This window comes from Phalacrocorax carbo, chromosome 20 (assembly GCF_963921805.1).
Source record: "Phalacrocorax carbo chromosome 20, bPhaCar2.1, whole genome shotgun sequence".
Classification (NCBI taxonomy): Eukaryota; Metazoa; Chordata; class Aves; order Suliformes; family Phalacrocoracidae; genus Phalacrocorax; species Phalacrocorax carbo.
The window spans coordinates 4391832-4404999 of record NC_087532.1 but is presented as its reverse complement, the minus strand read 5'-3'; the positions used below and the strand labels follow the sequence as shown (position 1 = coordinate 4404999).

The following is a 13168-nucleotide window of genomic DNA, read 5'->3' as shown; positions in this document are numbered from 1 at the left end:
TGGCTACTTGTGCCAGCAAAGACCCTGAGAATGCGTGTGATGGGCCTTGCAGATGGAGCGCATTAAGGAGAGAGTCCAGTGGGAGAGGATGGGAGTAGGGGCAGGGTTAGGAGTGAGCATCTGAGTTGCAGGGTTGATCATGGTTAGTGGCTCTTAGTGTTCCTTATCTCCCACTGTCTAGCTCACGCTTTTAGAAGCCGCCCGGTGCTCTATCGCAGAGGTGAGCACAGCGATGGCTTTGTGTGGAGCAGCTGTACGGTAGGATGGGCTGTCAAGTGGTCCCTGGATCAGGACGGGCAGCTCGCGGTACCAGCCAGCCTGGCAGAAGGTGCTGTGTTCTTTCTGCACCGTTGTGGGTGCAGAGCGGGGCTGCGACAGACCCTGCCTGCACGAGCGTCAGAGTAACCTCTGCGCTTACACTGCAGAGCGATGGTGACGGTGATTTTTAAGCTCATTATAGCAGAGTTGAAATTTCCATCAGTGCTGGGGGCTTCAGAAAGCCTGCTCAGTGTGAGGTCGTGAGGTGCGATACAAAAAACAACCCTGTATTTTTGGCTTCCACATCTGTTAGAGTCCATTATAAATGCCCCATTGAGAGAACGCACCAACTGCGAAGGCACAGATTCCTGAGCTGTCTGGGACAACCTTGTAAAGAGGATATAGTGTGCTTAGAAGGGAGGGACTGAAAGTAGCAGAGATAGAGAGGCAGAGGGCCAAAGTTCGGGACAATCCAGCCTTTCAGCAGAGAGACATCCTAGGCTGAAGACAGGTCTTGAAAAGGAGGAAGGGGAGCAGGAGTTGAGCTTTCCGGACGCGCCACTTCAAGAGAGGAGCTTCCCTGACAGTTAAGGAGTGCAAAGCTGTGCTTTGGCATCCAGGCTGGCTGAAATCGGATTTCTAAAAATCTGCCGCCGCCTCCTCCTCTTTGGCCCTTGCCGCCTCTCCGTTGGTTCCGTTAGGGCAGTGTCGTCTCCCAGAACTTACGCCCACCCCCAGCCGTTTTGAGAAGGGTACGGCTCAGCACCCCTGCTCCTGCTGGCACCACCTGTTAGGGGAGCAGGGTGCATACCAGGCTCTAGGGGACTGATCCCCTTTGCTTACGCTGGTTTGGCAGCGTGCCGTGGGGAAAGGTGCGTCAGGCCTTTGCATCCCTCCAGAGGGCACCAGGAAGCGGAAACCGGGACTTGCCCCACACCTCTCTTCTTGCTCAGGTGATGGGATAATGTGCTTTCAACCTAAAGTCTGTCCTTCCTTGCTCCCTGACTGCGACGTCAATCCCATCGCAACATGCTTTGTTAAAAACACCTGGAAAAACCTGTGCTGCTCTGGAGCACAGAGCTGCGCATGCTCGCATGGGAGAGGCAGCACTTAGGCAAGTGAATGCTCGTTATGGCGATGGGGTGCACACAACATTCCCCAGGAGAAATGACGGATTTGGGTTGTGCTTGGGAGTGGGTCAGGGTGACTGGGTGTGGGGGAGAGAGAAGGGTCAGTTTCTGGTTATGGAGAGAGGGAGGGAAAGGACACTGGTTAAAAAAAGGTGGTGGATGGATGGGTGTTTACGGGAGCGAGAAGCAGCAGGTCTGCACATGCAGGGGGGAGCTCAGGAACTGCGTTTAGTGAGGATGATGAGGGGACAGGCGCTGGGTTCAGGAGTGTACCTGTGTGGGCTGCAGCATGTGTTAGGAGAGCTCAAGCAAAAGGCTCTAAATGCAAAATATACGGCTGCTCGCACTCTCTGTTACCCCCCACCCCAAACAGCGTGCTCTTGCACCGGTGGTACTGCAGTTGGTCTGCATTCCTGCGCTGGGGAATGAAGATCAGAGTTGGCCTGGAAGCTTCTGAATTAGGCTGGTAGGAAATGCGCAGAAATCTTTAACACAACCACCGTGCAGAAGGATCATCCATTTACACCTTCCATGCCAGCTCCTGGTACACCAGTGGGGAAGAAATCAATAGCTTGCTGAGACAAAGGTTCAGCAATCTTCTCAGTGCATTGCAAACAAAATGTTTTACGATAATGGGAGCTGCTGTAAACAGCCTCCTGTCGCGGCCTTGCTACGTTGCATTATGTAGGGGGCGCATGGCTTAAGGGATGATGCGTTTTTGTGCGCTGTGGTTGTATGCTTAACAGGTTTTTTTACTATGTGAAAATGCCAGCGTTCAAGGGCGACCCAGCTCCGTGGCTCTAAACTGCAGAGCTGTCTGTTCTCGTCTCCAAAACCACAGCTGCCGGGGAGGTCTGGCACTGGTCTGCAGGCTTCTCCTGCCAGGAAAACCCAGCAAGAGTTTGGTGGTATGCCGTGCATTTAGAAACATGTTTCAGACAAACAAGAAAACTTCAGCAAAAACAAAAGTCGCCATGCCCGATTTCAGCCCTCGACAGTGTCCAGCTTTGTCCCTGCAGTGGATCAAGACCTGTGAGACACCCAAGGGGAATGTTCTGCTCAAGTTAAGGCTTTTTGTGAAGGGTTTTAGTGCCGAGCGAAGGGAGGCTTTTGGCTCCCGGCCACACTGGCTTCAGAGGAAGGAAAAGAAATCGGTATAGTAAGTTTTGCTAGGTCAAAGAGCAGAAACACATGCTGCAGTCCTGAGCAGCTTTGCTGGTGGAGTCCAGCAATAAAAAAATCTTGCAACGGCTCAGCTGCCTTGGCTCTAACAGCCGCTGCCACTCTCCAAAGGGATGGCTCTGGGCTATGGTGTGCTGCTGAGAAAGAAGCCATTAGAGTAAATGGAACCCCTCTCCCTTGCCATAGTGTTTAGTAATAACAATGCTATGCCTAAGCCACTGCATGGAGAGGCAGCAGGATCAGGCCCCGCAGGCAGCTCATTTGGGCGAGCATCCAGTACAACCTGGGGTGTGAAAAAACCGCTATGGAGTGGGGGGTGTGGGTTAGTAGGAAAAACCAGGCATCTGACCGACATCTCCCAGAGCCAAGGGGAACCTGCTGACTAAATTACCAGATGATGGCAGTTTACTCTTGAAGTATTGAGCTTGTACGTCCGGAATAAACACCCAGGGGAGACTGGTCTAAGTGTAGCCCTGCTCTATATATGAAAAATGGAGCAATAAGACCACATATCCAGACCTTAACCTTTATAACACAATACATATTAGGTGGAAAACTCTTGCGTGACCCTGTCGTTTGAAACAGATAGTGGCAAAACAAAGTTTTTTTTTTTTCTGCCCTTAAGAACGTATTAAAATGGTATAGTTTTGCATGGCTGGATGTATTAGAATGTGTTCATGCAAAACTGCCATTTTGTAAGACTACACCGGCCCTGCTGTCATTTCTGTGGTTAATGTGTGCACATCACCAGGCTCCGCTTCACTCGACTAACGGGGAGAGGGGCAAGAGACTTGCTGGATTGTTACTGGAACCTGGCTGAAAGGCCAGCGCGGTTGACTCAGTAGGCTCGTGCCATGTTCAGTGGTACCGCTTGGCTACCTCCGTCGGTACAGTGGCACTGCAATATTTATTAGGCCACGTGGCTAGGAGTGTTGGGGAAAAAGAAAGGGCCTAGTGCTAAAACAGAGCGGTGAGGCGGGCTCATCCCCCCCGACCCTGTTCTGGGTACCAGGCGTCGCTGCCCAAGAGCAGGACGGGCCGCACTCTCCAGGCTGCTCGCATGGTCCAGGACCGGTTGCGATGTACGGCAGGCAAAGGAGGAGGAGGGAAAAAAAAAAAGGTGCAACCCAGAGTGTTGCACATGAATCCACGTGACCTGCAGCGTGTGCTGCGCGGAGCTGGTTATGTGTTGTGCCTGGAGACTGTTTCGGAAATTAGCAGCTTTGAGAAGGCAATGCATGAACAAGCACGTGCCTCACGGAAGACTGCAACTACTTTTGAAGTCTACTGGGTCAACTTTTTCCAAACACCCACCCAAGCATGAGTGACCTAGGATTTGCCAAAAATTTAGATTCTTATCTGTTTCGCCTATGTCTTCTGCCCTTTTTGGAGCTGGGATAGGGTCCCTGGGCATGTCACTCTCCTTTTGCAAATCCACTATCATACACTCAGCTGGGCTTACTCATAAGGTTGCACTTAGGGCAGCTGGGACGTTCCCCAGAGAAAAAACTTCATGCCCCATCCAACATAAAAGAAAGAAAAAAATTTATTGCTTTATCTGACCTGGCCCGCCCTGCCCTAATCCACATTCCCACGTGTGTCTCCTTTTATGTGTTGGCTCTGAGCTGTGGATACAGGACTGTACATACCGCTCACGCCTTCATACAGGCCTGCTTCATCACTGAGGCTCTCAGAGGCTGCCTCTTCTACGGCGCCCTTCTGCGCCATGGCAAGATGAGCGCATCGGGTACGTCACTGGCCTTTCTAAGCCTGGTGGATCTGTGTTCTGGTTTCTTCCAGGTATTCCGAGAGCAGGCGATCGACGGCGAGACCCTGCCCCTCCTGACGGAAGAGCACTTACTGAACAATATGGGGCTGAAACTCGGCCCTGCACTGAAGATAAGGTCACAGGTAGGACAGTTTCCTGCTACGAGCAAGTGGCGCGCTTTAAAGTTCCTTCTAACTGGAATAGGGCTGTCAAGAGACCTGGTTTACTGAATATACTTTATCAAGCAATAAATATTTATTTGTAATTCTGGTTGCAAGAAAGCTTGATCAGTCCTCCAAAATGGTCCATATCCTCAGCTGGAGCCAGTTGCGTAACTCTTTCAGGAAAAAACCACATCGTATTCAGTGCCCGGGGCAGAAGCAAATGGTTCAGGGCAAGTGGTGGGAGGGAGTAGCAGGGGTGCAGTGGGAAACTCCTGAAATGGACCAGCTCCTGCCAGAAAAGCCACGTTAGGCCGTTCCCACAGCTACCAGCCAGGAAGGAAAAGCTGTGAACAGGCCAGGCAAGGTAGATGGTTTCAAATCAGCTGAGCCTGAAAATAGTCACTCCAAAGTACCTAAAGAACTGGGTAAAGCCACCTCAGGAACCAGTTGTGTCATTTTTCCTAGACTGGACGTAGGGCCTTTTGCTGCTCATTTGCCTTGTAACTAGAGGGCTCTTGGCAGTTCTCCTTTTTAGCGAGGCTTGAAGCACAAATGCATTTAACACGTCTCGGCATCATCTGTTGATTACTTTCCCTCCCCAGTGAGTAATGGACCAGCTCTTACCCTTCTCTGCTGTGCTAGTAATAGACATCTGTAACATTTTTATCTCTTGCTAGTCATAGCTTACTGGTCTTGCTGATGGGCCTTACCACTCCCAACCCCCCTGGCTTCTGCTCGTCATTTGTATTTTGATACCCTGGAAGTAGAAATCGTATTTGCCTCTGATTTAGTCCAGTTCTCTCTTTTAGGGGACTGTATCACCGCCTCAACAGACCGGTTGCTGTTGTGCCCTTATAGCGATGTTTCTTCTTTGCAAAAGCCCCCCCCCACACACACCCCCCCGCCCATGACCTGGCTCCCAAGTCTCTGCCTTTCCTAAACCTGGTTTTGCCGGCCCTAAACCCATTTTGCCTTCCCTAGCTGGCAGCCACGGCACCTTCCGTTTCAGTTGCTTCCACTTCCCCTTGGCTGGACTCAAAGCTAGAAGAACATCTCCGCTAGCTTCTTTTTCCGCCTTTTTTTTTTGCTATTTAATGATCAGAAAAATGGCTTCTGACACATGTCAAGAACAGGCTGTGCTATTGTGGTCCCTGGGGGATTATGTCATGCGAATAGTTATGACAGTAATGTGCATGTGCACATACATGGGTTGCACAGATAGTAACTAGTCTGGCATAGGTTCCCTACCCCACAAGCTATACATTTGTTACATTATGTTAAAACAATAAGAGCAACTTTACTACTTTCCCTACAGCCCTCACTGTTTATGAGGGGTCTAATAAAAAGGTTCTGCGGGCAATTGTTCCCTGTGGGTCAATTCAGTAGGAAATAAAACTCTTATGTTTCTTAAAAACAGAGAACGCCAAATAGCTTACAGACATTCTTAGATCGGATTTGGTGGGGGGAATATGAGATATGGGCTGAAACTAGAAAAACCCTGCTTCGATTTAATCAATAGTGTTTAAAGTTCTATAATAAGGCACGGTTGGGAGGGGGAGTAAGTGGGGAGCAAAGGCCTGATACTGCTAACTGAATAATGCCGCAGTTGTCTGGTTTGAACACAAGCCTGTGTTTTTGTTTAAGCTTAAATGTGAAACAGCTGTGTAGGTGCTGGAAAGTTGTGGGGCCTTTGGCCCTCGCTGGGAGGCGAGACCCGCTTCAGGAGAGCTTGCTTCGGTACTGCAGCAGAAGGGAGAGGCTGCAGGCTTAGAGTTTCCTGTGCAGTTAACAGCAGCCACCCTGTAGCCAGATTTTTTTTGTCTGTCTCTCCTTCATTCTGCCGTTCCAGCTCCCCTCGGCCCCCTAAAGAGCAAGAGCAATTCCTGCTCTTCAGAAGCGGCCATCGTGCCCTGCACAGGTCCCTGGGCCGGGTTAGCAGGAGAGTTCTAGCAAATTGTCCATCCAGTGGTGCCTGTTAACGCTAACAGACCTGGCAGGGAGCGGCACCCGCTACACCTCCACCCGAAGGCAGCTACGGCCAGGCGCGGTCCCGCTGCCTCGTGTGGCAGAGCTGACCTGGGACCGGCTGCTTGGCGCAGGCGGGACTCGGTTCAGCCTTGGGCCGCACGCTTCCTTTCAGCCTGCCCCGCAGCAAGGCCTTCGGTCTTGTTCTGGCCGAAGGACACCGGCGCTTGCAAAACACGCCGCAGGAGAACGGCCTGCGCTGCAAGCCCCAGCACATCTTTAGGCTGACCCGTGAGCTCGGGTAGCCCTTGCAGCTCCAGCTGGACTTCGGTGCCACGCACCAACGCGCCCGGTACGACAGAGCGCGGGAGCGCTGCCGCAGCACTGGGCGGCCTTTAGGAAAAAGGAGCGAGGAGGAAACCTTCCTTAGTCTGCTCTGGTCTGTCACCAAGGGTTTGGGATTTTTGGGTTTTGTGGGGGGTTTTTTTGTTTGTTTGTTTTGGTATTTTCTTTGTGGCTTGGCAGTGGCAGCTTTTGTAGCTGCCAGTTGACGTTGGAGTACAGAACCTGGGCTTGCTGCATGAAGACGCAGCTTCTGGGGCTTTCTGAAGGCACTTTGTGCACATTCTCATCCCTCTTCCCCCCGCATTAACTTTGTCTTTGTTTTTTGTGTTTTTTTTTTAATAGGTTGCCAAGAGAGTGGGCAGAGTTCTGTACATGGCAGGCTTCCCCATGGCTTTCCCACTGCAGCCTCCGGGTCTACGGCCACCGGAGCGGGACCTGCCCGCGGCTGAGCTCCGGCCATCCTCCACGGGCAGCGTGGCCTCCCCTTTCAGCAGTGGCCTGCCCTCCGCCAGCCGCGTCTCACCAAAGCAGGAAAACGGAAACCCCTCCATCATTGCTGGGATCAATGACACCACGAAACCTCCATCTTAACTGCAGGACAGCTCTTGACTGCTTCTGGAACTGAGATTCAGTTGAACAAACTGAAGGTAATGCATTTTGAGAGACCAGGAGAGCCTCCCTCAGCAGTGTGAGACACAGGAGTGAGGAAGGGAGGTTTTTAATTTTTTTGGATGCATTTGCTTTTTGTTTAAAAAAGAAAAAAAAAACAAACAAAAACAACAAACCACAGAAGTTTTAAAAACTGTAAAAAGGGAAGGGAAGAAAACTATCCAAAGATGTACTGAGACAACGCGAGTGAAGAGAAAGAAAATGATTCCGGAGGATGGCAGCAGCATTCCCATTCCCTTTCACACCCCTTCTCGCTCACCTCCCTGAGATGGAGAGCCGTGGACAGGGAACGAACGCTTTCCTTTGTCTTCAAAGACCCCCACGGCTTTCGGGAACTCTGGGGGGTGACTCCCAGCAGGGAGGGGGAACAGGCACTGCTCCTCCCAATGGTACTCAGCACCCCTGAGCAAAAAAACCCATCAAAAAGGAAACCTCCTCCTCCCTGGAAACTGTCCTTAGTTCCTCATTCAGGTGTCTATGCATCTCTAGCAACTTTACAATACCAAAGACAGACAAAAAGAAGAAAAAAAAAAAGAAAAAAAGAAAAAAAAAAAGGCAGGTTCCGGTCCATGTTTACTTCCGTGTGGGTGGTACGGCACAGGCGGCTCCGTGCTGCCCCTCGGGCCGGGGCTGCCCTCTTCCCTGGCACGTTGTCCCTTTCGGCACACACAGAGAACGGACTCTGCCTGTGCTCCAGCCCTGCAGAGGTTTTGGTTTTTCTTTTCCATTAGATATTTTGTTTTAAAGAGAAGAAGAAAAGTGTGTGCGCTTTGGTGGGAGGAGGGGTCACAGGCCTCACTCCAGTGTGGCCCCCTCCCTCCTTCACGTGTACAACAGACTCATTTATACATTTTGGGGTGGGTTTTTTTGTTTGTAGGGTTGGTTTTGTTATTTTTAAAGCCTTGTTACAGAGGTGGATGTAGTTGCACATTCTGGCCTGCTGTGGACCATGAGACAGATACCTGTGCGTTCCCGGAGGAGGGGGAGGGATGCTGGGGGATTCAGGCTAAAAGCAATGGGTAGAGTTTTTACTACTGTGAATGAGATGGTAACTCCTGGGGGTGACCTCCTGTGACTTGTACAGTTGTGAACAACAATCACATGTGGTACTTTTCTCTTTCTCTCTCCCCCCCCCCCCCCCTTTTTTTTTGTTTAAACATTGCACGTGCTACCGTTTTTCTTACAAAATAGCTTGGTGGTACATTAGCTTCTTTATATTGTAAAAAAAAAAAAAAAGTCATTATCCATCACATCACGATAAAAATGCTTTCCAGCAATCAATTTAAATAAAAAAGAAAAACACTTAATTTACAAATGGTACCTAGCTTCCTGAGCTCCTTGCAAGTGGCTGCGTCACCCCAAAGCCTCCTGTCGTCTTTCTTTCACTGTGGGTGCTCCGGGGCCGTACGCCGCCCCGCTGGTGGGCGTTGTTGGCAACTCTTGGTGCATCGGCGCGGCTGCATTTCTGGCGTCAAAGCCGATCTGAGGGTCGGGTCACAGCTGCTGAAAGGCAGACAGCGTCTTGCCCAGCTAAGTTAAAAAGCAACTCCTTTCTCTTTTGGAAGAGAAGGTAAGTTAAAACCTTCTTCTTAGAGTTAGGGCCTTAAAATTCTCATCTTTGCAGTTTTACCCCAGGCTCCCAGATGTAACTGCCTGAAGACGCCGGCCTTACCAGCCGTAGGGAACCTCAGTCTCGAGCGCTCCTGAAACCCTAACAAAGCAGCAGGTGCTTTGGCCCCCTCACAGGGGGCTATAAGTGAAAATAATGACAATGTTAATAATAAAATCTAATTACTAATTTCTGAGGTTACTTCCTCCCCCTTATGGGACGAAGGGTATCAATGCATGTCTAGGAAGGGCACGTCTAGTAATTACTGCAACTGCAGTTGGGAAAAGGAAACCGTCTCTACCCCTATTCCTGCCGCTAAGCTCCAAAAAGACATAACAAACTCTGGATGAAGCAAACACCCCGCAGCCCTGTACTACAGCAGTAATTACCTGTGCGGTAATGATGTCTGGAAGCAGGAAAGGAGCCGCGTTCAGTGTAGGACAGGAAGAGCATAATTACCTCTTTACATACACTGAGTCGTTATCACTTACACATGTGGGTGAGCGGGAGACCACGGGCCAGGCTACAGTACAGTTGGGGTTTTAGCTGCAATAAGGGCAGTGTTTCTGAGCGGTGGTTCTTCTGGCTCCATGAAAATACAACTTTAAAAAAAAAGGAAAAAGGTTTTTTTAAAAAAAACCCTTGTCCTCGTGTGATGTGCAGGAGCGCAGAAGGCAGCGATGAGCACATCTCTGCAGGTAGCTTGGCCATCCCTAGCGCTGACAGACAGCTACTGACCTCACTGACTGGTGCCAAGAGAAAAATAAAGATCATATTTAGTCCTGGCCCTCTACCTTCTTTACCAAAAAACCCCTGCATTAACAAATAACAACGCTCTTGAAAGACACAGTTAATTTTCAGGAGTGATTCTGTCAGCGATGCCCTAAGAATATTTGACTTTTCCTACCTCTCTCAGCAAATACCGCTTCCAGTTTATTCTCCACAGAAATGTTTCCTAGCTGCCTGTCCTGCAAACCAACAGTGGTCTCAAGAGATAAGCTGTTTATATTTTCCCAGCAGATCACAAATTACCCACCTTGAGCTACGCCATGCCCTCCCTCGAGCACCACTCCTACAGGGAGACACATAATGAGCTGCATCTAGACGCTGCCCAGGTGATGCAGTGCTTGGCTTTGAGGTAACAGTCTGGGTGCCCAAGACAGCCTGCGATCATCACTACTGGTTTCAGGACTCACAGATCAAAATGGGGTTCGCCATCAGCCGCTAGGCCTGGCCCTAGGAAGAGGTGATTTTACGCCGCTACGGATTAACAATCGGTCTGTTACAAAGCACAGGCTCAGACTTGTCCCTTGCTTTTACAAAGCAAATGTATCCCGCAGAAATCCAGCAGCCATCACAAAATGAAGGTACGTTTCCTACGTGATTAGTTTTGCCCCGTCTCCTTCCTGCTTGTACAGCCTCCCGTCTCCGCCCGCCGTCTGCGTCCTAAGGCATTTACTAAGTGAACGTCTTCAGCGTAGTTACAGCCGCCTTGACTGGACTGACTGGGCTGCGCCTGATGTTACCGATAAAGGCTTCCAGTTGTAGAGAAGAAGCAAAGTTCTGAAACGGTCTGTGCAAGCCTTGAGAACTTCTTGGCAGAAGGGAGGGTTTGGTGAAGGCCCAGAGCAAAATACGGGGTGACGTGGGTGGTTGGCTGAACAGACAGGAGGACCCTTAGACAAAAGAACTTGTCCTTCCCTTGGTCCGCTCACTTTTGCTCCAGCAGGAGCTGAAACCAAACCCTATGCTATTTGAAGCAGCAGATTTTAATGAGGGCTTTTTATTACCTATGCTGAGCAGTTTTACTGGCCTTGACGTGACCACAATGTTACTGATACCAAAAAACATAACTGGTAGGAAAAAAAAAAAAGCTTGACAGTCCAAGTAGCATCTCTGCTGTGTCACTGAGAAAGTCCTTGGTGGCACCTGGGGCTGGCCTCCCACCCGTCCCACCACCCAGCTCTTACCACCTCGGTGAGAACCAGCTACAGGCACTGAAGGCTGGGTGATCCAGTACACAGCAGCTCTGTAGGGGATAAGCCGGGGGGGGGGGCGGGGTGGGGGCTGTGAGGGTGCTCAGTCATCATCAGAGAAAGCCAAGTCCTCCACAACGTCCTCTTCTCCTTGGGCTAGCTGTTCGAGGTCAGAGCGTGACAGCCCACGAGTGCCGCTCCGCTGCTTCTGCGACCCTTGGGAACCCCGAGCAGCTTCTTTGCCTTCCTCTGTGGGTGGAAAGAGTGAGAGGTGTAAATCCTGCTTTACTGGGAGTGAGAGCGAGGCAAGTTGAGGCAACTCATGGCTAATTAATCCCAGACACTCATTTTATTGGCGCCACGGCAGCTCTGAGATAGCAGTAGGAGAGCACTGCAGGGTCTCGGACAGCACTGGCTCTGAAGTACTTGGGGCGATAGGAGAGGAGACCCAACTCACTGTCATGCCTGAGGCAGGAACACAAAATAAGGACTGGGGGGCATGAGACATGCAGTGCCGCCAAACCTTCAGCCCTCTCAGCTCAGGTCCGTCTTCCTCACGAGAGATGTCAGGCTGGGCATTAAGAGCTGACAGAAAGGAGCTGTCATAGGTAACTGCAAGACTCCCAAACGCAAAACTAGCCCCAAGCTCCCTCCTTTTTTTTTTTCTTTTAAATGATACTTTAATAGTGGGGAGCGCAAGTGGGAACTGGTTTCTAGAGGCTGTGCAGGACTGTACATGTGCCCTTCCCTCTCATTCCAGAAGTGTGGCTTGAGCTTCCTACACCTTGCTTCCAAAGGGGGCCCCTGCAGACCAGCTTTCTTAGGCTCTACCAGCAAAACAACTGCTCAGCACCAATTCCTGTTGTGGTCTTATGTTCACAGCCTCTCACAGGTGGTGGAGGGTGGTGGCAGCAGCTGTGGGACGTCGCTGCCTCTCCTCAGCGCTCCCTGGATCAGCTGCCAGGCTCTGCCAGTTCAGCTCACTCACCAAGGACAAAAAGCCACCCGCACTGGTGACACTGGAACATCAGGACCACAGCAGGGCCTCTCCAGGCACTGGGAGCACGTGCAGGGTTCTCCCCGAAGGTGCTGGCCTGCTGGAGGGGGGGGAAGCTGTCATGGACACAAGCTCCTCGCTGTTCCATTGCCCAAGCAGTTTTGGTTTCCAGTGCCTGTGCGTTTTGGTAAAAAGCTCAACACACAGAGCTTCAGACTTGGGAGGGGCTGATGTGCCTGCCTGCCCTGCCCGACTGATGTCTGAAAAAGGCCAGGAGCGCCCAAGCCCGAATGCCACCACCACTACACCGTGTAGCCAGGCGCTAAGAGACTCCGCTGGCGCTACACCGCGCTCCTACAGCCCAAAAGGAAGGAAACTGCCATTAGGGGCGAAGGAAGGGAGGATCAGAGTTCCTGCTCCCCCAGACACCAAGGAAGGGTGCTTTTCTTTCAGCTTGTCTAAGTCGTCCAGCAGGCAGAGAGGGAAAAACTCTCCCTCTTCATCCTTTACAGCATTGTCAGAACATGCATCATCTACCCATCTATTCTCGGCGCCGAGGTTTGGGTGCGCATGCCAAGCCACAGCCATCTGCCATGCTAAATCAGTCAGATTTTGCTCTCACTTGGACTCTTCCCCCGCCTCCTGCTCTCCCTGCTCCCCAAACTAGTAAACAAAGCCTGCACACAGGAGCTTTTGTGGCTGCTCCCCACAACCACGCATCACACCCAACGGCATGCTGAGGAGCAGAGGCTTGGCAGTCTAACACAAAGGCCTAAGCAAGCGGCACACAGAAACCAGCAAAGGAACACTGCAGCAGCCAGAGCCCCTGGCAGGCCCAGCTTCCGTCTGCTAAGTTAGCAGAGCGACTTGGCAGACACAGGCAAGGCTGAGCCGAACGTGGTTAGCTGCACTCTGCTGGGGTGCTGAGCAGGCTCTCTAGCTGGCTGCGGCTCCGTGCATGGGACGGAAAGGGAAGATACTCTCTCCTCAGCTGCAACAAAGCCTGGCTTGGCGACTAGCACAGCCCCGGACACAGCTGGCAGCTTTCTCAGTAGCCATTTAGACAGCTGCTGTTCTGGCCTGCTAGGAGCACGCTGAACTGGTA

The 13168-nt window shown here is 51.3% G+C and overlaps 2 protein-coding genes across 10 annotated transcripts in view; one reads left to right on the top strand and one right to left on the bottom strand.

Moving 5' to 3' along the window:
- The window catches only part of SAMD11 (sterile alpha motif domain containing 11), a 188833-nt gene extending 180032 nt beyond the window's left edge, over positions 1-8801 (top strand). For all 9 annotated transcript variants that reach the window (XM_064470078.1, XM_064470077.1, XM_064470074.1 and 6 more), the window contains 2 exons: positions 4371-4481; positions 7155-8801. In XM_064470078.1, coding sequence (XP_064326148.1) covers positions 4371-4481; positions 7155-7403 — 360 coding nt within the window. In that variant the 3' untranslated portion in view covers positions 7404-8801. The remainder of the gene's footprint in view (positions 1-4370; positions 4482-7154) is intronic.
- The window catches only part of NOC2L (NOC2 like nucleolar associated transcriptional repressor), a 59456-nt gene continuing 51864 nt past the window's right edge, over positions 5577-13168 (bottom strand). Inside the window, exon 19 of the mRNA XM_064470084.1 lies at positions 5577-11315. Within this exon, the coding sequence (XP_064326154.1) occupies positions 11170-11315 (146 nt within the window). The 3' untranslated portion in view covers positions 5577-11169. The remainder of the gene's footprint in view (positions 11316-13168) is intronic.